The 27,998-nt window shown below is 40.1% G+C and overlaps 1 protein-coding gene across 2 annotated transcripts; it reads right to left on the reverse strand.

Moving 5' to 3' along the window:
* OAT (ornithine aminotransferase) lies at positions 1-27,896 on the reverse strand. Of its 2 annotated transcripts, XM_030569474.1 has the most exons (10): positions 27,797-27,896; positions 20,868-21,094; positions 14,641-14,865; positions 14,430-14,525; positions 8,898-9,025; positions 7,104-7,226; positions 5,336-5,464; positions 3,465-3,578; positions 2,297-2,441; positions 1-1,019 (listed from the first exon to the last, which is right to left on the reverse strand). In XM_030569474.1, the coding sequence occupies exons 2-10, from the start codon at positions 21,064-21,066 to the stop codon at positions 859-861; spliced, it is 1,320 nt and encodes a 439-aa protein (XP_030425334.1). In that variant the 5' UTR covers positions 21,067-21,094; positions 27,797-27,896; the 3' UTR covers positions 1-858. The 2 variants fall into 2 exon arrangements, with proteins under 2 accessions (XP_030425334.1, XP_030425335.1); XM_030569475.1 differs by lacking the exons at positions 14,430-14,525; positions 14,641-14,865; positions 20,868-21,094; positions 27,797-27,896 and adding an exon at positions 11,682-11,746.
* Positions 27,897-27,998: the final 102 nt, after the last annotated feature.

Below are 27,998 nucleotides of genomic sequence, written 5' to 3' on the forward strand. Positions count from 1 at the left end.
CAAGTTAGGCTAATCCTTTTTTAATGCATTGACAGTTTTAATTGAACATGGACATTTCTTAATACAAGATGTATTTACTGTAATGTAAATAAACATCAAATTATAGAAGGACAACAGTTTTAGAATGGCAAACCAAGATCTGTACAATGATTAGTTTCACAATCTGCAAAATAGAACACTGATCACATTCTTGAAAACAATTACTATTATTGTCATACATTCAAGAGATTTTACATACAGAGTATAAGCTGGTCTGTGACACATTTATCAGTAGAACATCCAGTTTATCAAACCTTTACCGTTAGATGCCTTTTTATAATTGCAAAAGAAGAACAAAAACATTGTTTCATTCTTGATGCTTTGAGGATGGGAGCCAGGATTTCTTGGCATGACAACCAGTAGCGTCCACAGCAAGAGATTCAGCCCTACATGTACAGACCAAGTGAGATAAAATGCCAAATACAAACCTTTGTGCAGTTATACGAAAGGGTAATGTTTATTATTAAAATATGTGTAAATTACACATTCAACTTTGGCTGAGACCTTTAGCAATTTAACAGATATCTGCATACAGGCTCCTCCCAAGACATTTAACTTAAAGCATACAGTACATTATTGGTTGAATAGCTTCACTTTTTCATTTGCAAATAGTCACAACAGATTGGAAACTTCAGAGTCATGATTTACATTCTTCTAATCCATTATAATTTAAGTACCTAAACATAACTAAGTCTTAGAAGTATAAGTCCTTTAAAACATACAGGAGTGGATGTTTGCTTTGAGAGTGGGGTCTTTATAGCACATCTTTCAACTGCATCTGCTAGTTGACCCAAGATGATGTGCTGAAACAACATGTCTTCAGAAAGACAGAATGGTTTTATGAATGATTTCAATGCACTCTCTGATTTCATCCTCCTTGATCACAAGCGGAGGTGCCAGCCTGATGATGTCACCATGAGTCGGTTTGGCGAGAAGTCCATTATCACGAAGCCGCAGACACACTTTCCAGGCATCATAGTCTAAAGCAAAAAAAAAAAAAAAAAAAAAAAAATTATGCTACAGAATATTAAGTGTCACCATGTTAATCTGTAGTGTGCGGTACCATATTGCAGCATCTTTGCTGTCTGGCAGTAATTAGATTACATATGCAGTGTTCTTTATCTTAGGTGGCCAATCCATTTATGAGCTACTTCCCAGGTAAATGTTATGCCACTGTCGCATGTGTGCGTGGCTATCCATATTTTGTCTCCAGCACAGGTTTTCTGCTATTCTGCTGCTGAGAACTTGACACAGAAATCAGATACAATTTATTCTGGACTACAGTAGCTAGATATAAAACAGACAGGGATGGCGCATCCAAAAGTTCTGTCCTCCACAGAACACACATCCCTTGCTCTGATGAAATTACTGTCCATCTAGACCCTTCCCTCCTTCCCAATCACTGTAATTTTTAGGAGCCCAGATGCTCCTATAAACCAAGTGAAGAAAGAAAGAGAGAGGAGGAAGGCTTAACAGAGGATACAAATAAGGTGCATATGATATACCTAAATCAGTGCATAATGTCTTAAAACTACCAAGGTAACTCCAGCATTTCTCTGCAGCACTTTACCACAGAAAGCAAGAGGACCAGAACCAGCAGAAAAAATGAATGAGAGTATATGACAGCACTACTCTGTATACTGCACTTTCAGGTGCAACTCAAGGTGTTAGTCCCTGGAAACTGATGTTCTCAGGGGTCATCTCTTCCCCTCCCAATACCTCATTGTACTCATCTGTGACACTTTACCTCTTTATTCCAGGACTGACAACCTGGGAGTACAGCAGCAATGCGTGCTAATAGTGTGCCTTCAACTCTAGAAGCTATTCCCTCTCTTTGTGTGGCTGGGATGGAAACTTTCAGGGCATAGTGCAAAAGACATCTCCATCTGTTCCATCCAGCTTTGTTGGGCAATTAGCTGGGCGGGTGTTTATTGACAGTGATGAAAATGCGTGATGTCTGTTGCCAGCACTGGTTTGATAGTTTAGCATTTGTCATATCTGTGGGAATTTACAAAGGTTGATGTAACAACTAACCAGCTTTTTCTGCTTGAAATTAGACACACTAGAAAGGAAAAGTATCTCGTCAGAAACACGCAGTTGTTTGGACACACTGCCACTGGAGAGTAAGATGAGTTAGCCATGATTTGAAACCCAAGGTGATGTAATTAACTCATCCTTCATTTCACGCAATATCTGCAAGTCAAGTTAAAAACCTGTCACTCACTTCAGCTTTGCAGCTGGTTGAGAGTTTTCTTACCTTTAGTTTCACGGATAACAATAGCATTTAGTAATCCTTTTCCTCTTACACAGGTCACAATGTCTGATGGAGTCTTCATGAGCTCACTCCTTAATAGGCTGCCCATTGCTTCTGCATTTTCACTTAAGCTTTCTTCTTCAATCACCTAAAGAGAAGTGAAGCTGAAGATAACTGAAGGGCTTTTTGGTTGTTTCAGTCTCTCTGCTAAGGTGGACTACACCATACTGGTATGTACAGACATGAAATATATTACCCAGTACAGCACTTAGTGTTGGGGTAGAAACAATGGTATCTGCTAGAAAAATCATGGTGGAGGTTGACCATCCAAGATGATTACTTGTACATAGGGGTCCTTAATACTTCACGTTGACAAGCTCTGAATTGCTCTGAATTTTTAATCTGAACTCTGCCTTCTTTTGCTTGTTACTTTTACGTGTTTTTTTTAAACCACACGCAAGCAGGTGGACACTCTTCAAAGACACAATCTATTAATCCAAGAATTTGCCTGAATCTATATACTGGACAATACTTTAAAAAAAAAAAAAAAGCTTTATGATTTACTGGAAAACTTATATTAAATAATTATTAAAGCATGGATTCCTTGACATGATATTGTAACAGCATCTGTTTTGAACTCTGACACCACAGATGTTTGAGTAAATGAATTATGACAGACTAACATCCTTCTACACACTATAATAAAATGACAAAATTTAAAAGCTTTTTTATTAAAAATGGCATAGGAGAATGTTGTTATTTTAACAACTCCCTATAATACCATTGAAATATTTGGTCTTCCACTAGACAAAGCTGATATGTAAAGTGTTATCTCCAACTTTTTTATACTGGACTATTTAAGAAGTTTAAAACAGTAAAATTAATAGAAAGTAGAGAATACATTTCTAACTGTTATTTCAGAATGTGTTTTGTAACAGTCAATATATACAAATTATAGAAGCTACCATCAGTTTTCCACTCCTATCGAAACACAAAATTCTGACGGACAGCACCACTAGAAATGTCATTTATTTAGTAAAATTCTGAAGTCATTATTCTCTATTGTTTATACACATCAACTTTTGCTAAAGTGTGTCATTTAAACATAAGCAACCAAAACAAATGTAATATTGTCCCTGGAATGTCAAAATCTTAGCTAGAACTTACATACCTCAAGTGCTGATATAGCCACACGGCAGGCTAATGGATTTCCTCCATATGTAGATCCATGTTCACCTGGCTTAATGGTCAGCATAATTTCATCATCACACAGTACTGCTGATACCTAAAAATTGGGAAGGTCCACCAATTCACATGCATATATGTAATGATCAAAATAACTTTACGCTTAGACCAGACTTTCTTCAGTACCTAGAAATTGGTAGTTTTCAGTCTGCATAGTTTGTTACAAACATCCACATTCCTGCATAGATTCCACATCCACAGATCTATATAGAAGGAAAGGCTGTCTAGCAGTCATATGGCACAATATAACTAAGTTTGGAAGGATTAGATTTATATCACTAAATGTTAGTAAACATTGATTTCACCATGCATACACAAACTGATGAAACAGTATTTTCAGTGACAACAGAAATATACAGATAGGCAAAGAAAGAAGAACTCAGCTTGAGAACAAGAGTTTAATTTAGGGATATTTACTTTGTATATTTCGACATAATGCTGGCAATTTGTGTTTTAATAGTTATAAAGCTTTAACTTTATGAATCAATGTCAACTGTAATTAAATAATTGTCTAATTCCCCCATTGTCTGATCCTCCCATAATTCCCTGCAACTTTGAAAATTTAAAAATAAAAAGATAAAAAACTGAAAAAAGCTTAAATAAACACTGAAATTATAAAAAAAAAAATAGAAAACAAGTTCTTCCAAGCCTAAATATAAACCACTTAACTACATAGGTACTGTATACTGTCTTAGTAGATATGAGAAGCATTTTACATTGTTTAGCATTTTGAGGGGATTTTAATATTCAATATTTTGATTAACAGCTCAGATACAGCTCCAGTCAGCAGTAATGCTCAATTACTGGTTGTAGCTTTCCTACTCAGCAGGAATTTCATTACATTAGAGCCATTTAAGCCAGTTCACATGAGCATTCTGGACAACTGAAAAAAGATGAAGATTAATGCTCACTCAGAAACAAATCTTTAACAGAAGCCATTTTAATGTGTGCATGAGAATTTTCTTCAGCTTTCAAAGTTAATCCAGCTCAGCACAGAAACAGCAATGAAATAGCTCTCTGAGAACTGGAGCATAGAATGATCGGTACTCTGGCACAGAGAGCAGCAAAGAGCCCTGTGGCACCTTATAGACTAACAGACGTTTTGGAGCATGAGCTTTCGTGGGTGAATACCCACTTCGTTGGATGCATCATGTATTCACTCACAAAAGCTCATGCTCCAAAATGTCTGTTAGTCTATAAGGTGCCACAAGACTCTTTGCTGCTTTTAAAGATCCAGACTAACACAGCTACCCCTCTGATACTTGACACAGAGAGGAATCCTGCCCTTAACATTTGATAGTTACAGTTGTTCCCGCTCGTTAGGATAACATTCAACGAGACACAAGTGACATTCAAAGTACTGCAGTATGTCAGAACCACAATATGTTAAATCACCATCATAAGAACTGGAATAGTTCATACCATTTATACTAATTTGAAGTGAAACCTCCAAAAAACAAAGTCTCAGTTGTTGGCTTGGAAGTTGATAACAAAGGGTCCTGCTCTTTTGGCAGGCATACCATTGGTCCAATCATTAATATATAGTTCTTAGTATACTAACAGTTGGACAAGCAACTAACAAATTGTGTATTTCATGAATTTCACCTGTATTTCTAGCAAGTTTGGGTATCTGGGTCAGAGTACCTCACAATTCTGGAAGCAGTTATTCCTATATGTACATATATCACCTTCCCCAAGAATGCCACACATCAGATCAATTTTACATTTAATTTGTGACAATATAGTCTCGCCAATATGAGCTGTTAGTTTAAACTGAAACAGTGTTTTGCTACTTACAGGATATACACCACCAGAAAGGGCCTTTCCAAGGAGCACCAGGTCAGGTCTCACATTTTCATGGTCAACAGCCAGCATTTTCCCAGTTCTAGCTAAGCCAGTCTGTATTTCATCAGCAATAAACAGAACCTTTACAAAAATTCAACAACGGATGACAGTTTACTCAGATATCGAATAAAGATTTGGACATACTGATCTTTCAGAAAGTTAACATACAACATAGCAAAGTCACCCCTAGTACCTGAAATACCCGCCAACTAACCTACACTGAGCATCCTTCTTTTTCCTCCATAAAACTCCTGAAAACCCATTGTTTCCATGACACACAAACTGTAATGACTGCTCGACTTACCATACGGTAATTTTTACATTAAGACTTCTTTGGGGCAGACAAGAATTCTATTCTACATTTAGCACATTCCATATTATTTTACATAGAACTTCCGGGGTTATAGCAGTATAACAAGGGGTCATATTTTCAAAAGCCCTCATCATTGGCCTAACTCTACTCTCACTGAAGTCAATTCAGTGACTGCAGTGGGAGCACAAGCAGGCTAATGCTGAGCACTTTTGACAACCCTAGGTAGTAAGTCTATTGGTCTTGTAATAAAATAGATTACAAACACTACAATCTTAAATTACTTTAGTCTAAGATGCAACCTATAGTCACGTTGCCACATGGAAAACGCCCATGGAGGGGGAGGAAGACGACGACAACCTAAGGAGAGAGAAGCATCGACTATGTCTGAAGAAGGAGATAATTGTGTATTATGCAGGAAAGTCTAATTGCTGCTATTATATTTGTCCTCACTTTAAAAAGAGAGGGATTATGGAGCAAATACTCCACTATGAAGAGGATGTACTGTTTGGATTTTCGTACAAAATAGTTGAATAGGGAGAACATAAGACCATCACTGTCAGGCAGAAGACACTAACAGGGGCATGTGGGATATTAATGTTAATTAAGTGCTTTATAGGGACCTAAAGTAGTACTAGCTACATGATCTTATCTGGATGGCAGGATCTGCAATGGCAGCAGTTGTCTCACTGACTCAATTAACTGAGGAGATAAACAGACAATTCCACTAATTTGAGAGAGTGACACCAGTGATTAGCCTGGCCCATTATGTTTATACTGAATGCAGCTCTGGGGTTGGATGCAGCTATGAGTAGCTTGCCCTAGTGACAGTTAACATTGTCAGTTGCATTATTTGAAACCTGTCCATTGCATGGAGAATTAGGAGATATGCCTCTGGCATCAAGAGGCTGAACACAGCTTCTGGCTAGCTAGCATTATTCCTCAACAGCAGCTATATTTCTCTAGGCACAGAATTAATTTTAAAAAGGGACAAACTCAAATGCTTTACACTTCCATTTCATCTTGACTACTGTTAATGCCATGACACACTTGATTTCACCCAGACACATCATGTTAGATCTAGCCCGCAAATTTGATTCCCATCACTGTGAAATTTAAGAAGTTAATAATTAGATAACACACTACTGAGAAACAAAAGAACTAAGTATTAACCACTGCTGCTCCAAAATACTGTAATGGCTTGTCATGAAGAATCTGAAAAATGCACTGTAGTTAGTCTCATTTATACTGGAGGAAAACAAATGGTTTAACACTACACCAAGGCCGCAACATTGAATTTTGACTTAAATGCATCAATTATTTGCAAGGGCCTCACAGGCCACGATTCTGGTAATTACTCAACTTTGGCGGGATGTATTTTAAATTATTTAGCTAAAATGAATTACTTACATTGTGTTTTGTGCAGAGCTCTCGCACTCCTGTTAGATAACCTTCATCAGGGACAACCACACCTGCTTCACCTTGAATTGGTTCAACCATGAAAGCTGCTACATTTGGATCCTGAAGTGCACGCTAAGAAGGACATGTGGATTGGAAAGTGGAAACAAATCCATTTACTGACGTTTAATCATGGAAATAGATGAATCCCTGTAACAGAACCTAAATCTAACCCCAAATTCCTTAGATAAGCATGTTGGGTCACATTAACAAGGTATTTTAACATTTATTGGCATGAAGGACTAAAGGCTAGATTTCAATCATCATGTACCTCGAAAAATTAGTCTGTTTGCATGCATAAGAGATTAGAAGCCTTAAAAGAGGTTGGGCACACAGACAAGGAGCTTATCAAATCAGTTAAATGTATTAACTTGGTTAACCTCTTGTGAGAACTCTTGAGAGAGAAAAGCAATTGAACAATAGTAGCTCCTCACAAGAATGTAGCCATTCAAGTGCAGCTTTATCATTTCATAGCAGTGTCTGCAGACATGTCAACACACATTCAACCTTAAAAGTTTGAGGAAATTCAGAGACTACGCATTCATAGAGGGGTTTTGCTACAGCTTTCTCAATAAACTTTCCCCCATAAAGGTAGAGACAAGGTTAGAACTGGCAAGATTTGCCAGCATTAGGAGAAGTTTTCTTAACAAAAACCCCCAAAACTGCCAGTATGAGATGCTGGAACCTCAGCCACCCAGAAAGAGACAGTCCGAGCCTCCCATTAATAACACAACCAACGTATGTTTATTATCAGGCAGAATAAGTATGGGTTTAAGTTACAGACCACATCTCAAAACACCTTCAGAACCTAAATGAAGTTGACTGAAACCAGATAAATACAGAGCTTCCACCATGAAGGTTGATAGTCTGATCCAATTTTGAATAATCTTATCCTCAAGGCAACTAAAAATACTGAAAAACCTTTGTTTCTGTAAGAATTAAGTGTGTAGTCTCAATAGAGTTAAGAAACAAACATCTTTATCACCTCAATCTCCACCTCCTCTCCAAATCACTGGCATCCTTGTAGGCACAGAGACTGAACTAACCTCTCACTCCTACAAGAGTTGTCTCCAGATCATGGCTAAAGTATATGAGAAAGGCAGATGGTAGAACTTGCACTCCCACTGAGCTTTACTTATGCTATGGCTAAGTGGAGGCTTTCAGTCTCCTAGGCTACTAATCCAGTATCCTATTAGCACTAAGATGCACTTATTTATTTGGGCTAACAACATGCTTGGCCAGTAGCTTGATGGGAAATCCTCAAGAAAACCCAGAATGTTGCAGAAAGTGGTGTTGGCACTTCAGTTAGGTAAGTAAAACACCACCCCAGCATCGTTTTAGGGGTGCTACTGGAAGTGACTTACATTCAAATGTCAGGCCTAATCATTTAGCCATTGAAAAGCCATTTGTCAGAAAAGTAGGTCAGGGTATTGGGACTAATATCAAGGTTTTAGTTATTGTATTTATTCTGCCTATCCAAATTCCTTCTGCTGTTCAAGATATACATGGTATTCTTCACTCATGTCCTGAGCACTTTACTATTGTGCAATCTACTGCAGGTAGTATAATTCTGCCTTTTGGTTCTAAAATGAAAACTACAAAAATACGAAACAAGTACAAAAAGTTATATTTTGTAGTTATAAACATTTGTTCCAAGGATAAACCATGTTCACTTTCTTTGCATCAGTATTTACACTACAAGGAGAGATTAAGAATGATATTTTAGAGGAAGTTATTGTGAAATACCTCAAGAGCTGGAAGGTCATTGTACGGAATTACTTCAAAACCTGGCATAAATGGTCCAAACCCATCATAACTAGTTGGATCTGTAGAGCTAGAGACAGCAGACATTGTTCTACCCCAGAAGTTCCCAGCTAGAAGGAGGGGAAAAAATAAATATTGAATGCTTGTAAAGGTATTCAACTGTAGCACTTAGCAAATAGAATTATTGTATGTTTCCAGCTATGAGATGGTTAGAATCTTGTAAAGTACACCAGTCAGTATTGGTGATGGGGCAGCAACCAGAGTTCAGGCTGGTTGATTTTTAATTTTTTAATGAGTTATTTAATATCTCAGGCCCTTTGCTAATTTATGAGTTTACAAATACACTAAGACTATTTCTCTCCCCATTGCTATATGAAAGGCACCAGAAACAAAAAACAAAAAAACAAACCCATGCCACATCACCCACCACCACAGGAGAAAACAGACTATTCAGGAGAAAAATTATTATGCTGCAAGTCCTGGCAAAGTGAACAAAACAAACTGGAAAAGGTTAAAAACTTGTTATTAATCTGAGCTGTTACACAGTAACTAGCAGATAAAAAATATTCAGAAAGAAGACCAGCTTTTAAGTGGATGGTATCCTTTAACATGGCTGCCGATAAAAGACCAGAGTTAAACTGACTAAATTGACTATAAACAGAAGTGAAATATTAGTACAGTTTCACTGCCCAAGTTAAGAGGAACAGGTGTTCAGTAACACAGGTAAAGAATTAAGATATGGGACCAAGTTATCCAGTCTTATTGTGCCAGGACAGATAAAGTAAATATTAATCCATTTTTTTTATCAGATTTTTGTACTATTCTTTTAAAAATAAACCTGTTTAGATCTATAGCAAGGCCCAAACTTACTAGAATCTATCTGTTTCACATATTATATAAGAAATGCTGAATTAATGAGCCCTCAAATTTTAATGAATTAAAGGGTGCTGCTTTTTAAACTATATACAGAATTGGGGGGGGGGGAATATTGTTTAACTTTTGAGGCTAACTCAAGCTTTATAAATGCCACATATTGCATTAAGTATACTAACATCATTCTTTACAAAGGAGCAAACGCTGGCATTTACATTTTTACAAATGTAAGCACTTTACATTTTCTATTGTGCAGAACAGCTTTTACCATAATTACTTGTAGTTTCAATTTAGCTAAGTAGGACAGACAGAATATTTTCCTCACCTGTGCTAGTTCATTCAAAATTAAGAAACCAACTGGGAGCTGAAAAAAGCAAGAAAGCTTGATTTCCTCTTCCAATTTTTAAATCAAAATCAGGTGGGAAAGGACGAGATCTACTAATTCTAAAAACTCAAAAGACATGGGACAAGATTTACAAAGGTAATTAGGCACTTCACTGCCTAACCTCGTAGGATTTTCAAAAAGTGCAGAAGCAGGTAAGGAATCTAACTCCCATTAATTTCAATGGGAGATAGGTACCTAACCTGTTTAGTCCAGGGTGACCAGAAACAATCTGTCAATTCACTAACTATGCATAATGCTTCTTTGGTTTAATAAAACAGTTTAAAAAATATATATATTTTTATAAACCTATTTTTCCTATGTACCCAGCACATTTAGGTAGTTTTATTTAACGAATTAAAAAAATGCTGGCGTTATACATTAGCTGAATTCTAATTTCCGTTTGATGCAGCTTGACACAAATCCTGCGTTGAAAAAAAAATCACTTTGTAAATAAGAAGTGCTTCATTCACAATTTTCTAATGTAGCCCCTGCTTGTAGAAAATTAATAATCAGAATGTACATTAAAATATATAATTGCTAAAAAAAGTATATAGATATAACATATCCTTCTGGTTAGCAAAAAGTAGTACCAAATCTACTGCAAAGACTATATCTGGTTGCAAATCAACATGTTTTCACATACCAACAAATGAGATTTAACCTTTCTTTATGAAAATAAAGAAAATATAAACGTGAAACAGGATTAAAATAGATTATTTAAATCAAGGTTTCCTCCTTGCTGACTTAAATCATGATTAAAAAAACAAAAACAAACAGTAACAAAAATTAATCCAATTAATGCCAGTTTGCTGGTGCAAAGGAGCCATAAAAATCAGTGGATCTAGCCAGCTGAGGATCATGGGGGAAATCCCCAGGTGCTGTACAGCTCATAAAGCCAGCTCTAGACAGCCTTCCGTCTGGTCCCCAACATAAGAGGCATGGCCACAACCACCCCTGCACTGCAGCAATACCCAACTGCTGAAGATCCCCTGGATGTTACTATAGTGAGTCACACATATATGATCTGTAACTTTGGTTACTACAACTCACTCATCTAGGATCAAAGCACCACACAACAAATAAGTTTGAATTGGTACAACATGCCACAGTTTGACTACTTAACATCACTTACCCTAGTACTGCTCTCAATACAAAATCCACTTAATAGTCTGCCATGGTGTTCAGAACCCTCAACGGGACTGGCCCTAGCTAGCTGGACATTGCCTCTACAATCTCTCCACAAAACATACCTCTCACAAAAAGAGGGATTATTTCTATTTTAGATAATTTGCAGGTGCTGAGATATTATGGTGATGGGAAACCATATAAGTAGAATATGTCCCTCATGATGGGAAAAGTACTTGTTAAACTGCACTATTTAAATACTGTAAGTTAAAAATATATGAAAAAAATCAATTGTTTACAACTTCCACGCAGTCTGGCATCTGTCTCTTTAGAGGACAATGTATTACTAAACTCCAGACTTTAAACAGCATTTATAAACTTACTTGCATTCACTTAGGCTACAAAAGCATAACTACTGATTAGGGCTGGGAGAACAACAGATTTTTCGGCTCACTGGCAATTCTGAAAAAATAAAAAGAAATGTTTGTTTTGGGTCAAATAAAATGTTTCCTTCAACCAAAATAAAATATTTTGTTTAGATTTCAAATATTTTTAATGATGTTTGGGGGGAAGGGTGTTAAATAAAATTAAATGAAATTCTAAAATGGAAAGTTTACAAAATGTCAGAACAAAATGTTTTGATTTTTACTGGATTTTTTTAAAGGTTTTTTCAATTGAAACAATTTGATGAAATTGACATAACCTTGCAAAATGTTTGTGCCACTGAATCTGCATTTTTCACCAAAAAAAGTTGTGCAAAAACTTTCACCGATCTCTACTAATGATTCAAAGATTTATGGTTTAAGCACTATGTGTGCCAAGTGCCAGAAGTAGTCTTGACAGCTGGAGTAGTAGTAATCAGTTTTAAAAATGAAAGAAGATAAATATCTAACAAAATCACTGCCTGACATTTTAATAGTGTTTTAAAACAGTGTTTTGTGACCAAAGGGACCCAAGCTTCAGTAATTATAGCTATACAGAAATGAGATTTTTTTTAAGCTACATATGCACTTTTCTCCATCACAAGTAACTTGTCCCTTTTCTGCTTATAGAATGCATTATGCATTAGAAGGTAACATTAGGGAATTCCAGTTCCCAGTATTAACTCAAGGTTCCTGTTATCTTCACTACATAATCAAGACTACAATGCTGCTTTATCGCAGAAGTGGCAACTCCTGCCACATCTGGTATGAAAGCCTTATATAGAAGTGGGATCATCCCAACTGCTGAGATTACTATGCTGCCATACAGAACTCTGGGTTTAGCAGCCATTTCAGAAGCCTCTAACTTGCTGGGAGCTACATGAAGGTGACAGGCTTTGGAGAGGGTGAGGGCAGCAAACATGGTTTGCACTTTAACACATCAGCAGTAGTATCCAGGGGCTGTGATGTAGCCTCATAAGAGGCTGACTGCCTCCCAGTGAAAACTGCTACCAACCATGCAGCTGATTTCAGAAAACTAATTAAAAAGGTGTTTAAAAAACCTCTCATTTTATTATAGACACACTGAAATGTATCTTCCATAATATGCAAAGAAAAACTGAAGACTTTCTACCTTCCAGGACCTGAGTTCATAGTTCTTTTGCCCCTGCAACAGATGACATCACATCACAAGAATTTAATAACAAAACAGGGAACTATATTCATTGTCTTGTTGATACATGCAGTATCAACTTTTGCCATGAAAACCGTATCCTGAACTCTGAATGGAGGGCAAGGAAGAATTAATTTTCAACTCCTGCTTTTAAAAAATACTTCTATTAAGACAATATATGTTATCTATATTACATGAATCTTTTAAGAATTCCTGATAATCAGTTGGGATAGATTTAAGATAGTAAAGCTTAATCTATTTTACAATAACCTACAACTGACCCATGTCAGAGAATAGCTGGTCCTCTGAAGGGGTCAAGAGCATAGCATACCTCTGACAGGTGACATAAGGGGGAATAAGTATCAGAGGATAGCCATGTTAGTCTGTATCCATAAAAACGAGGAGTCTGGTTGGGAGTGGACAACATCCACCCTGACTAAATTGGCCTTCAACATCGGTTCTCCACTTGTAAGGTAACTTCCTTCTCTTCATGTGCCAATATATATTTATGCCTGTATCTGTAATTTTCACTCCATGCATCTGAAGAAGTGGGTTTTTTACCCACAAAAGCCTACCCCCAAATAAATCTGTTAGTCTTTAAGGTGCCACCAGACTCCTCGTTGTTTTTATAAGGGGGAATGAGGCAACTCAGGTTCACTTGGGACTTATTAACTCATTGCGTTACTGGGAGGCAGTTAATTAGGAGGGAAGCACCTAGGCATGATAAAATGAAATCTACACCCACTGCAGGGAGCTAGGAGAACAGAGGCTCCTAGGAGAGGAACAGTTCCCAGAATGCAGGAAGAGAAAAATCCTATAGAGAAGGCTTCTTAGGGGGGGAAGGGGAGGTGAGAGGGGCTCACCAGCAATGAGATAATGCTCCTGGATGGAAGAGTTTCCAGAAAAGGACTATGAATGTTAGATCTCAGAGAAAGCTGGCTCCCATGAACCACTTCACCAGGCAACAGCAGAAGCCCCAGTTTAAAGAAATTATATTCTGTCTTTGAGATTCAGTTGCTGTGGGGAACTTTGACCCAAGAAGAAAGACCTTTCCCAGCTAGCACCAAGAAGCACCTGACTCCAGAAGAGGGTTCTGGGTGACAAAGGCTTTGCACGTAAGGGACCTTTGAACATAACTGGGATGGACAGACTATAGTTGATTTAGCCCCTCCTCCCTCCAGCTGGAGATGCTGAGGGGGAGGCCTATTCATGTAATGTTCTGCCTTTGGGGCAGACCCCTGAAGGGCGCTGTCCAATATACAAGCTTCAGTGGATTAATTAAAACCTTCATTTGGGAAAACTGAGGCAGAGACATAACAGCAGCACTGCACTGGGCTGCCAGGGGCATTCAGAGGTAAAGGCCGCCATTAAAACCCAATCCAGTGAAATAGAGAGATTGGGACATTAAAAATACCATGGCGTAATCATCATACCCTAGAAGACTACAGTGTTTTAGCCTGTGCTTGGGGTTCTATTATTATGGGGAATCTTCTCTTCTCCCCCGACGAACAAGCTCTTATGATGTTAATTTCACATACCTGCAAAAATAATCTTTGCTTTGTATTTTGGAATTCCCTTCACGGTATATGCCCATTTGCGAGCCAGTTTACAGGCAGTTTCTCCAGCTTCCACACCTAAAATAATAGAGCCACATATGTGCAATTTGGCCACTTGTAATTTTTGGTCCTTTACAAGAGTAACTCTCATACTTGTAAGGGGTAAAACAGAGATGGGAGGAGAGTACTTTACCTGTGTTCATTGGAAGAACTTTGCTGTAGTTGAACATTTTGGTGATAAACTCTTCATATTCACCAAGTACATCATTGTAGAATGCCCTAGAGGTAAGGGTCAGTTTCTCAGCTTGAGCTTTCAGAGATTTCACTATCTTTGGATGACAGTGACCTTGATTGACAGCACTGTAAGCACTCAAGAAATCGAAATATTTTCTGCCTTCTACATCCCACACATAAATACCTAGAAAAGTTTAGGTTAGATGAGAAAAAATGAGGCCAAGGGTAAACAACAATAGAACAAGCTACAGTTACAAAACAAAATGACCTGGGGTCTGGTATATATGGTATTCTGGCAATTCCTTAAAATGTGAATACATGGGGGAGAGGAGAAAGGGAAAAGTGTGTCAGCCATATGAGCTCCTTGACTGGGAGTCAATGTCATCACAGGCCACATAATGGGTGTCAGACTATTGCAGCACATAACTAATGCCCCAAGCAGCACTCAAGTGCAGAAGCATTTCCATAATGGAGCTGTTGCTCCATGAAGCTAGATAGTAGAAATGAGTATTCACGTGATCCTCATATCCCTCATTTCCCCATGTTGGAGTCCTGGAACGATAGAGAGGATTAACCTTGGAAGAGGAGTTAAATATAAGAATAGTGATAGTCTTGATAATGGGACCCTGCCATTTTTCCACTAAAAACTGGAGGCTGACAGTTTTCAAGTGACCTATCAAAATCTGTTAGGCATGGGTAAGCAAACTGACCACCACATCAACTTAGTAAAACGACAGTTAAATAAAGTGGAGAAATTATACTTTTGAACTTGTGAACCTGAGAAATCAATACAGGAAGACCTTGAAACAAGGTTAAAGAGATCTGCAACTTTAAAATAATAGTGCAGTTGATTTCACAAATGGGACCAGTATACATATGGATCTAACATGCTTCATCATATTCACTGTTAAATTCAAACTGTGTGCATTGATAAGATAACTGAAGGTAAGAAGTTGCTGCAAGTTCTGTTTCTTAAAGGTGAATAAAAATGTCCAATGCAACATCTTCCCAGCAGTTTTTGCTCTTAAACACAACACAACCCAATTAAAAACATCCCCCTTTCAAACACAAATTGATTCTGTTGTTTCTACATACATATCTTTGGGTATGTCTACACTACCCGCCGAATTGGTGGGTAGCAATCGATCTGTTGGGGATCGATTTATTGCGCATAGTGTAGACGTGATAAATCGATCCCCGATTGCTCTCCCGTTGACTGCTGAACTCCAGCAGTGCGAGAGGCGGAAGCAAAGTCGACAGGGGAGCCGCGGCCATCGATACAGCGCTGCAAGGACGCAAAGAAAGTAATTTTAATTCAATCTAAGATACATCGACTTCAGCTACGCTATTCTTGTAGCTGAAGTGGCATATCTTAGATCAATCCCCCCCAGTGTAGACCAGGCCGGCCTACGACACAGAACCACTTTGAACAATTTTAAGAATTATGGGAACCATAGAGAACAGCTGAGTGATTCTGTCATCATATGTGCCAAGTGACACTTGATCAACCAAGGGTATGTATAAGAGGTTATTGATTTTTTTGTTTGTTTTAAATTACAAGTGAGCTGAGAATATTCGTTCTATTTCTCTATGGTGTTTAAGTACAGTGACTTAATTTACTGGAGTTGGTTTCTATAGTTTCCTTATTCAGTACCATATTTTGTTTCAATATTATACACTCAAAGAACTCATAGTAAGAGAAAAGAGACTCGTGTCCATACAACAGTTATGATCTGTGATTACCCAGAGGTACTCTAAGATATTACAAATCCACCCCCACCCTAGGGTTTTCTTATGATTTTTTACTCTCAGCACTGGGACAAACTAAAGGGCTGTGATCTTCCAGCAGCTTTTCCTTAGCTGCTCGCCCTATCTTACCCAACTGGGAAATTGCTCTCTCCTCCCCTTTCTCCGCTGGGATAGGGGGGAAGGGGGGTCATTAGCATCTTCACTGACACTCAAGTCTTTAGTAGGATTCTCATCCTGTCTTAAAGAGACAGGATTAGTTTCCACAAGTGCATCAGGAACAACAAAAGTGGGACCTGGATTGGGGTATCCTCTGTCACCCCTCTCATTATCCCCAAGAGGCCAGTGGTGTGACTGCTCCCCTCCGGGAGATCAGTTACTCAGTTCCCTCTTAAAACCTGAGCCACTGGTTGGGTGCCTGGCTGTACAGAAGCTGACCCAGTTGTCCTGGGCAACCCCCCCGCATCCATGTAATCAGCGAGGAAACATTCTTGTACCCCTACTAATTCTTTTTCAGCTTCCTCCTCTGGGCCCCCATCTAAGGCACACACCTCTGCACTCTAGAGTGAGGTCTATCCCCTGTTCAGCTGTAAAGAGCTCACAGATAACAGCCTGAATAGTTCTTTCACTGACAGGCACCACACACCCCTCCCTTCCTGAGTTGGGTTTGCCTCAAGCTACAGAGTCAATGGAACCCTCACCCATCACAGTGGTTTCTACGATTCCATCACCCACCTCTGGGTGTCCCTCTAGGACACATCTCCCTATGCACCCTAGAGCGAGATCTATCCCTTGCTTATCTGCAACCTGCTGGCAGCCAGCAACCTGGACAGTTTCCTCACTGACAGGCAACACGCTTCCCTCCTCCGCCTCCCTCCCCCCAGGATATGCTACCATTAGCTACTTGACAGGAGCTGGCCTCAACCACACCCTGTAGAGAGATTAAAGAGACATTCCCCCAGCATTTCCTGAGACCCTTCCCTCTGCGGTTCCAGCATAAAATTTCTCCTTGACAGCCCAAGCTACATGGAAGAAATCATTCCCCCAGTAACAAAGCAATTGGGTTATCATTTACCACTGCCACAAACAATACAGCTCCCAAATCTGCAGTTTCGATGTGCACTTCAGCCAAAGGCACGAGGATTTTGTAACCTCCCACTAATAAAAACTATGTCATCTGTCCTGGCAGTAAGTCACTTTTCTGTACAACATTTCTTCTAACCACAGAAATTTCTGCCCCTGTCTCTTCTCCACCCAAGGTATTCCTTGCCATTAATCCTGACAGGCTTTGTGCTTCATGCCCGGCTTGGCAGAGGTTACTTTTAAAAACCCCTGAGTATGCTGAGTAGCCATTGTCTGAGGTGCCTCTGTGGTCAGGGTAGCAGCATTTCCATGAATATATAGCTGCCTGTTCTTTCCCAGTACAGGACATTTATTCCTCAGGTGCTAACTGGAATTACACTGATAGCACCTTCTGACTCCTCTGTTTTTAAGGAGATTTGGGACAAGGACTAGAGGAATGGATTTGGGAAGGTAAGTGTCCAGCCTCCGATTCACCCTCCTTCTTCCCAGGAGTAAAATGGGAACCCTGCCTCCTGCCACGTTTAAACCCCTGTCTGTGGTTTGTTTGCAATAGATGCTTGAATTTGCTCAAATGATCAGCTTGAGTAGCCAGTTCTTCCACCCTTTTCCTGTCCCACAAACACTGCTTTACATCATCTTTACATATACTCAGGAGCAACAAGATCACACATTCCTTCAAAGCTTATAACACCTTTTTCCCCTTACCCACTTTTCCATCAAATTTTCATGTGGTTTACATATGCCACATTATTCATCCCAGCACCCCTCTTAAGGCTTCAAAATTTTACTCTGTTTCAGGTGTAATCTGAAACTGCTTCAAAACCATTTCCTTGGATTGACCATAATCTGAAGCATCTCTAATTGGCATAGCTTTACCAGAGTTTTACCCGTCAACTTTGCAACCAAAGTGGGCATCTTTTGGTTCTCAGGAATCTGGTGAAATACACACAGCCACCCAAATGTGAAGAAATATTCAGCAATGTCTCATCTCGCTGTATGCAGGACACAACTGTTCCCATGTGTGGATTTTTTGAGAGGTGGGACTCACTGGAGCGTGGGTGTTCTGGTTCTGCTTCTCTATCAAGTCTGGTTGGTGCTCCTCTTTTTCCTCCAGGGCTAATTTCTGGATCTCCATTTCTTTGTCAGCCTCTATCTGGCATGCAGCTTTTAGCTTAGCCTCCTCTGCTTTCATGGCTCTTAGGTGTGCAGCTTCTTGTCCGACATTCCTGCTTCCATTTCCTTTATCTGTAATTGTTTTAATTCCAAGAGTCTTTTGCGTTCTTTTCCTCTCTTCTGCCTGCAATCTGCACAGCTCCAGTTTCTTACTAGTTTCACTTTCACTCGTTTTGCTGCTTTTCTGTCCCTATTTCCCTTGCCAAAAACAGAGAATAATGAACTGGTAACCTATTTGACTGATCTCTAGCCACTACACTTAAAAATGACCACCAGTGTATGAAGTGCATCTCTCACTCAAGAGCAACAAGCAGTGCAAACAATCCGGCCGACTACACCACTGTGATGGGTTCCCCCGGGGTGCTACCTGGAACTTGAGTACCACTGAGCCCTCTGACTCACGAACCTGAGCTCCCCCACACACTCTGCTGCTGTGACACGCTGCAAAGCCCTCCAAGCTTGCACTTTCACCAGCATTCACACAGGTATGGACACACCCAGCTGCAGTTACATGCATGCTCTCTAACCACCAGCCTCCCAGCATGAGACCCCAGAGGAGCACCGTCCTGCTCTGGTCAAATGAGGCTAGTGTATGGGTTTAATACCTGGTCTGCCTCTCCCTCAGTGTGAAGAGGACCATGCACACTTGTGGTAACCAAACTGAGATTTTCCCCAGACATCTTAGTCAAACACACATTGGTTTGGATTCAAACATAAAATAAGTTTATTAACTACAAAAAAAATTGATCAAGTGATAGCAGCAGATCAAAGCAGATTACCTAATAAACAAAAATGGCAAGCTGATCTTAACATACTAGATAGGTAGGATATAAATTAGCAAATTCTCAACCTGAGTGATAAACAGGATGGCAGATTCTTAAGACACAAGCTCTACTTTGCTTTGCAGCTTGGGTTTCCCAGGTTTTCATACACAGGCTAGAAATCCCTTTAGCCTGAGACCATCACTTCCCCCAGTTCAGTCTTTGTTCCTCAGGTGTTTCCAGGTGTATTGTTGTAGTTGTAGGGAAAGTGAGTACCATTTTGATGTCATTTTCCCCTTTTATATCTTCTTCCCACTTTCTGGAAAGCTCTTTTGCTGTGACCTGGGTCAAATAGTCCCCACTGTGCAGTGCTACCTCTGAGAAATTTCTATTGTACGCAGTTCCTGGGGTAATCCTTGTGCTTGTGTGCATTTCCTCAATTAGCCATTAACATTGTTTGACGTTTTTACTGTTGTACCTGAAAGGCTGCTTATGGGTGTTTTCAATCTCACAACATGTTTCAGTAACACATACGTAGCCTAACTTCACATATGATAATAGCACATGCAATCCAATGAGATATTAATGTCTAGCAGATCAAGACTTTTAGAATGATACCTCACAAGGCACACTTTGTAGAAAACATATCCTAATTATATGACAGTGGACAATAAGGTGGTGCCAGGGTGTCAAATTACATATTTTTGCTAGAGAAAGGAGTAGGAAAAGTGTTTAAAATTCAGGAAACAGATGTAAGGAAACAAGCTCATCTTCAGCAAAAGAAACTTCTTATGTGACAAGAATAAATTAGGCCATGGCTACACTGGCACTTTACAGCGCTGCAAATTTCGCGCTCAGGGGTGTGAAAAAACATCCCCCTGAGCGCTGCAAGATACAGCGCTGTAAAGCCTCAGTGTAATCAGTGCTGCAGCGCTGGGAGCGCTGCAAGCTACACCCGTAAGGGATGTGGTTTACGTGCAGCGCTGGGAGAGCTCTCTCCCAGCGCTGGCACTCTGACTACACTCACACTTCAAAGCGCTGCCGCGGCAGCGCTTTGAAATTTCAAGTGTAGCCATACCCTTAGTCTTTCAAATAAATTACATTCTAACTTAACTAAAGATGAGGAATTCTTCCAATGAATACTTTTAAAAAAGATTGAAGGATGCGATTTTTCAAAAGCATTTAAGTGAATAGAGCACAAACCTCACACAGTCAATGGGACTTTTCTCCTAAATCAGTTAAATGCTTCTGAAAATCCCACCCTAAATATCAGCTTTGCAGTGCCAAACCAATTGCCATTGCCAGCTGGTATAGATTTCATAGCAAGACTCAGTCTAGATATTGAGCAATTATAATAGAGACTGAAAAAGTTTGAAGCATCACACTTTCTTGTGCAGCATAAAGGCAAATCAAAATACAGTACCTCTTCCTTTTTCTAGAGCAACAGGTAGGGGATGATAGTTGTGTGCACCATATTTAGCTTCACGTTCAAATATGTACTCAGAGGATTGAGGTCCCTGGATGTTTTTTTTAGTTGCAACTGATGTAGAAGCACTCACTGAAACATGAACACCACGACGCAGAACAGCAAAGGTTTGTGTGTGGGCTAGTTTGGAAAACATTCTTGACTTCAGGTATATTGTTACAGACCTGAAAAGAGAAAATTGACACTTAGAACTAACATACTCTACTTGTGGAGGAAATCCTTGCAGGGATTCAAATGCCTTTTCCACTAGGATTACAGAATTTATAACTCTTTTGCAATTTAACTAAGTAAGTTTATACTAGATACCAAGGAATGCAGTACCCACATCAAATACCTGATAAAACAAGTTTCTTGCTTTCATTTACTATATTTCAGTGGTCTATAGAAAGTTAACATCTATGATTAAGTTCTTGTCTATGCACAAAAGCTGTAACTACCCTTTCAATGTACTCTGCAGCAACCTGGACCTAAACTCTGGAGCATGGGACCCAGATTTCTGTGCCATTCCAAAGCAGCTGACTAGAAATTCTGTGGCAACTTCAGAGAAATTACGAATTGTTTTATTTTCTTGTTCATGAAAAAGCAATAATCAGCACCATTTCAACCACAGTAGTATTTTTATTGTATTAATAAATTGAATTTAGTAAGATAAAAAAAACAATTATATAAAAATCAATAATAATTTTTACTTCTATAATTCAGCAGCTGAGGCAAATTTGTATACTTTAAAAACATTAACACAAGATCAAAAATTAAATAAAACTATCCAGAAGAATGCAAAATTTGTGCCCAGTTCTGACCCAAAGCTTAGAGGACAGTACTATCAAGTTTGACACGGGCAAGACAGTTCTACACAAAGTTTAGCTAAGCCTGAGTTTTGGAAGTGAAATTTGTACTTCCATATAAATTGCCCTGTACTTTCATCATGTGCAGTTTGACTGTCTGTAAATAAAGGACAGAGATTTTTAAAATTACATCACATAAGAAGTGCAATGGAACCCTTTGATTCATTTAGAGGACAAAAATCAATTGCTAAGATGAAAAGCAGACTCATGGAAGGACTTCACTACAGAAGTTCTGATACAGATACTTGAATAATTAACTATTGAATAGACGCAGCTGGACATGAAAGTTGGTCTTACATTCTTATAACTCCCCAGTAAACTCATGACTTCAGATATCTTGTCTCTAATTGTGCAATAGAGAAGCCCATCTAAACTCAAGTCATTTCCTAACACAAAAGTCAGAGATAAGAGTTCCTTGGAAACCTGAAGAGATTAGAGCTTGAGGACAAAAATGAAATGGCAAAATAAGACTACTCTGAGAGCACAAGAAGCCTCTCCTAAAACAGAATTTGTTTAAAAATGCAAGCCATTCACATTCCTTTGACAGTTTTGTGGAGTATGGAATTTTCCATCTTAATAGCATGATTATTTTTTCTGCAGATAAGATTAAATGGGTGGAAAGTGACACTGTGCCAGATAAAGAACATGTTTATGCAAAACAGAATGAACTTTCTAAAAGAACAATTAACCTTGTAATGGTTACATGTTGGAACATGAACCTTGTAATGCTAGCATCAAAGGATAATATCATGGCAGAGTTCACTTATACAACCAGTTTTACAGAAGTTTCCAGAACATTTTCTGTGTTTTCCATGCTTACAGAGTGGACAGATTCTCTGTGCTTTCAGAGAACACAACCGTTGTATAATTTCAACAGGAGAGTAGTATAGTACTCCTTTTCCATTCAAATTCTGTAAAACATCTGACAAAGGGTACAGCTGAATATTCCTAAATTCACTTTGCGTAGATTTTTCCACACACCTACCAGGGAGAGAACAATTAAGAGAAAAAATAAGATGTGATGTGAGGAAAAAATAGGGTATCACTATTTAGTTCTGAGGCACAATTATAGCTTCCTGTAAATAACAGAAATTAAATACATAGGATAATTTAAGGTATGTAGACACTATGCAAGCCAAAGTTGTTTAAGGACTTATCTACTTAAATTCTATGATGGGTGCCTTGGCAAAGTCCAATTAGTTCTTTCAGATTTCTATTTTGCAACAAAGTTTAACAGAGTCTAGTTTTTTACAGCTTTTTCTCATGAGTTGAAGAGAACCAGCACTTACACTATTGCAACTATAGGAGACCAAGATTCCTCTACTACTACAAAGTATTGCTGGATAGAATAAAAACTCAGCATTAATTTAGGTCAGTAAAACTGGTATAAGAGTCACATTTCATGTTAAAGTTACAGGTAATTATAAAATGGCCAACAATTTTTTTAAAAGTTAAACAAGGTGGGCTCCATTGTGTAACAGATTTCCATTTGAAGCTTTCAGTTTCTTCATTAGGGCAAAAGTTTTATCAGAATTAAAGTCTAAGAACAATTAAAGTTTTAAAAAAAATAATTTCTATTGTATAATAAACCTGCTGAGAAACTATTCTTCATTAGGGCACAAGTTTTATCAGAATTAAAGTTTTCTTATTACATTGCTATTTTACATGATATTACAAATCAGAAACGGCCTGAATTTGCAGAGCCAATAGTTATAAAGTATGAACTGCCCCATTAATTTCACTGGGGTCTAACTCAGAACAGTGATCCAATTAACAAGTTGCAACTCTCCTTTCAGTGTATTCTGCAGCAACCTGAACCTAAACTCTGGAGCATGGGACCCTGGTTTCTAAGCTATTCCAAAGCAGCAGACTAGAAATTCTGCAGCAGCTTCAGAGAAGTTATGGATTTTTTCTTTTTAATGAACATGAAAATAAAATAGTTAGCACACACTCCTGTATTGTGCTACTTAATTCAGTTTTGGTCTGTCCCAAGATTTTTGATCTTTAACATAACACTACTGCACTGCAGTAGATGTCATGGGAGACACGGGATATTTTGGCACCTGAGTAGGGGACAGTTTGGGTTTTTGGCATTTGGAGATATGTGGAAGATGGTGTAAAAATGTAAGGAAACTGAGTCTTTGCACTGTGAAAGGGATACAACTTTTTTATTATTTCCTGTTGAACAGGGAAAGAGGCGACACTGTGAAGCTTGAATTCCTTGTTCTTCCTCAGATCAACTAGCTCTCTTGCTACATGGCACTACCTCCAGTAAAGATGAATAAGCTTTTAAATTGTTTAGGGAAACACTCGACATGTTCATCCTCAGTAGATTTCACAGTTACCCTTTCACTGGGCAGTGGAAGAGAGGAGATAGAAAAACAGTAAATCATAGAAGATTACGGTTGGAAGGGACCTCAGAAGGTCATCTAGTCCAACCCGCTGCTCAAAGCAGGACCCATCCCCAGACAGATTTTACTCCAGTTCCCTAAATGGCCCTCTCAAGGATTGAACTCACAACCCAGCCCCACCTTTGGATTTCTCAGTGAAATCAAGGATGATCTCTGGGTCAAGGACAGTGTAGGGGGTTTTGTGCTGCACAGCAGAAAAAGCACATTGTCAAAGCTAATCAAGTGACAGATATTAATAGCAATAGTGGGCAAATGCGGGCAGTTCACATTTCAGAGTTTCAGGCTGTCTGTAGTCTCAAAAACAAGTGTTGGTTTATATTTCTGATTCATATTCAAAAAAGTTTTCATAAGGGCTAAAAACATAAGCTTAGATCCTGCTGCACAATTTTAAAACAAGGGATGCATTTTGCAGCAAAATCCACAGTCATGAACTCTCAAAGCCCCACTTATAAGTAAAGCTAAAGTCCTATTTTTTATTGTTCAAAGAAACTGATGCTATATGTTTAGCTCTTTAAAAAGAATCAATATTTTTCTTTTTAAATAAGAGACTATCTGGCATTTCTCAAATCTAGGCATCTCACCAGCCATTGCCCCTGCTGTTAATTATTAGCTTTTTGTGTTAGCTTTTCAAAACACACATCATATAAAGAGATTTTACAAACAGAAAGGGCAAAGAGATGACTGAAATGCAGCTCAATTGCATCAGTCAAAATTACATCTGGTTTAACTACTCAAATGTGAGTGGTCCATGACAGCCAAGCCCCTCAACACACCTCCTTAGTAGCGTAGCCAGTGTTACTAAGAGCACAGCTACATTTGGAAAATTTCCAGAATGGCTATTTCAATAAGTTTCCAAGAATGCACAAGCCTTAAGTAAAGACAAGTAGGGAAATTAAGCTGTACATGCCATCTATTAGAAAACCAACTTTTGGCATTATTAAGGCACTACCAATTTCACGGTCATGAAAAACGTGTCACAGACCATGAAATCAACCCCCCCTGTGAAATTTGATTGCCCCCTCTGCCACTCCAGCCGGAGTTTGGGACAGTTTAGGCTCAGGGCTTCCACAATCCCTCCCCTGCCCCCCTCCACACATACACAAAAGTTAGGGCTCAGAGTAGTCCGAGCTTGAGGTTGCCTGTCTCAAGGCTTCAGCTGTGTGGCTACAGCCCAGGCTCGGGGTGATCCAGTAGAGACTTCTTCCAGGGCTAGGCAACCCATTTTTCCTAGGGGGCCCCAAACTGGCCAGGGGCCCCTACCTTAATCTGTCCCTGGTGGGGTGCTCCCAGCAGCACTGGGGAGATCCTACATACCTCCACCTCCGGGAACCTCCTCTAACTGCAGGAAGCTGAGAGGGTGCTGCCTGAAGAGCCCAGCTCTAAAGCCAGCACAGAAGTGAGGGTGGCAATCTTGGGACCCACCTACAACTACTTTGCAACACCTCCCCAACCCATTTTGGATCAGGACCCCCATGGTTACAAACCCTGAAATTACAGATGAAAACAGCTGAAATCATGAAATTGACCAATTTAAAAACCCTCTGGCCATGAAACTGACCAGAATGGACTGTGAATTTAGTAGGGCCCTAGGCATTATGAATTAGAGACAACCAGTTTGGGTTCCCTCTTTTACTTTCCTTTAAAGAAGAAAAATGTCAATCAGCAACTCAAATGGATTTGAAAGCTGTGGGTTTTTTAAAAGAATTCTTCTTAGAAACCCAGACAATGGGAAGGCAGCAACCCAACAACTACGTGTACCCTGCCCTGGCATGAGTATCCTAAACCAGAAGAAAACAAGAACTTGGTAAAAGCTCTGAAAGGTAGAAAAACAGAGTTATGCTGAGGCCACATTAAATATAGTTATTGGGCAAAAGCATTTGATGAAGTGGATGGAGAGCAGTTCCTAAATGTTGGTGGAAGATGGACTGCAGAAAACTTTTAAAGAACTTCACCCAGTTACAAAGCATGTTCCTGAGGGAGTTAGTTCTCTTGCAGTCCTCAGATACGAACTGAGCTACTGTTCATTGCCCCTTACTAAAGCATAAAAAAATCATCCCAAGTTGTAAGTCTATGTCTTTACATGAGAGTTAACATAATGCAGGGAAATCAATTAAATCTTTTCGGTCTATAAAGACTCAGACTACACAGATCAGACTGACTGGCTGGCTACAAGGCCCAAGCTTTCAGGAGGAACAGCTACGGCTGGTTATGTATTATTTAAACCTTTTCCAAACAAGATTAACTTCAAAAAAAAATTACATCACATGTGAATGAGGCTCAGGAATATATACCATTAAAGAGACCTAATAAGTAGACAATTTGTGAGAAGGCAAATGTCCCATCCCTCTCCTCTCTACCAAGAGCTGTCAAAGACAAGATAAAACTAGGACATTGCGGATGTAAACAGCAGGGGAGGCTAATGTTACACAGTCAAGGGAGGTGACTGATTGGAAGACCCTGTGTCATATCTCCTTGGGGAGGAGTAGGTGGGTTGTGGTGTCTCAATGACATTTTAACTCTCCCCTTCATTCAGTTTCCACCAGTCCAAAATGTCAAATACATGGCCCATTTGATGTATTTATGACTATGAAGAATATAGGCTTTCATTTTGGAAATCAAGTTTCTAGCCCTCACTGTTAAGAGGGAAGTCTTCCAAATGTAACAGATGCAGTGGTCTCCCTCTGAGTCAGCAGACAGCATGAGACAATCAATGTCTCAGAAAGGCAAAGTTTCCCTCCCCCTATTAATCTCACTGGGATATTAATGCTAAAACGCAGGAATGATGCTTCATTATCAATATCAACTACTGAATTGCTGATCATTTTAGACTAGGGAAGAAGGGGAGCGTGAAGCTCAGGGAACAGTGTGAACTAGGACCTGCTGCTGGGAACAATATGCAGAGGAAGAACTTGGCAAAACAGGGAAGCAAGAGAGAGGGGAGAATGGAGGAAGAAGGGGAACAAAAAGGCAGAAGGGGCCCCGCCGTAAAGATTTCAGAGCACTAAGTGTCTGAGGAATCTGCATCCCACTGGCTTTCAGTGAGACCTGCTCCCAAGTGCCAGAATCGCTTCTGGAAACGAAACTGGGGCTCTTGAGTAGGTTTGACCCATGGCCCTAGGTGGGGGACAGATTCCCGGGAAGAGCTGACAAGCCCTGACCCAACACGGGCTATCACCTCGCCCAGCTCGTGGGACCAGGGCGGCCACAGCAGCACAAACGGCCACCAACTACCACAGCGGTACCCGGCCAAGCCCAGATTCGCCCCTGCATCTCCGTGGGATGAGCCTAGCCCCGGAGGAGCCGGATGTGCGTGCAGCACGCACCGCCCGCAGCCCCGGCCCGGCACAGCCGGTGCCAGCGCCCGGCCCCACCTGCCCCCGCCGGGCCAAGGGCTCGCTCCAGCCGGGGCAGAGCCAGGCCCCCAGGGAGAGGATCCGCGGCGGGACTGGGGGCTGCTGTGAGGCCGCCAGTGTCACCCGCCGCCGAGTCCCCAGGGGCTCTGGGCTCAGCCCCCGGCACGGGGGAGGCAGTGGCGCGGCCTCCCGCAGGCTGGGACACGTCGCTGCGCCGGGCCCCCTCCCCCGGCAGGAGCCCCCAGCCCCGCACTCACCCCTAGGACCGGCACGATGCTGTGTCTCCGCCCGCAGCCCGAGAGAAAGAGGCGGAGAGTTCGCACACGGCAACTGTCACCGCTCTAGCACCCAGCCACGTCACACCGCCGCTAGGGGCTAGCTCCGCCAGCGACACGCCCATTGGCTACCTCTGCCACGCGTCGCCAATCACTGCCCGCCCAAGCCGCCCTCCCGCCCATG

This window comes from Gopherus evgoodei, chromosome 7 (genome assembly GCF_007399415.2).
Source record: "Gopherus evgoodei ecotype Sinaloan lineage chromosome 7, rGopEvg1_v1.p, whole genome shotgun sequence".
Taxonomy (NCBI): domain Eukaryota; kingdom Metazoa; phylum Chordata; order Testudines; family Testudinidae; genus Gopherus; species Gopherus evgoodei.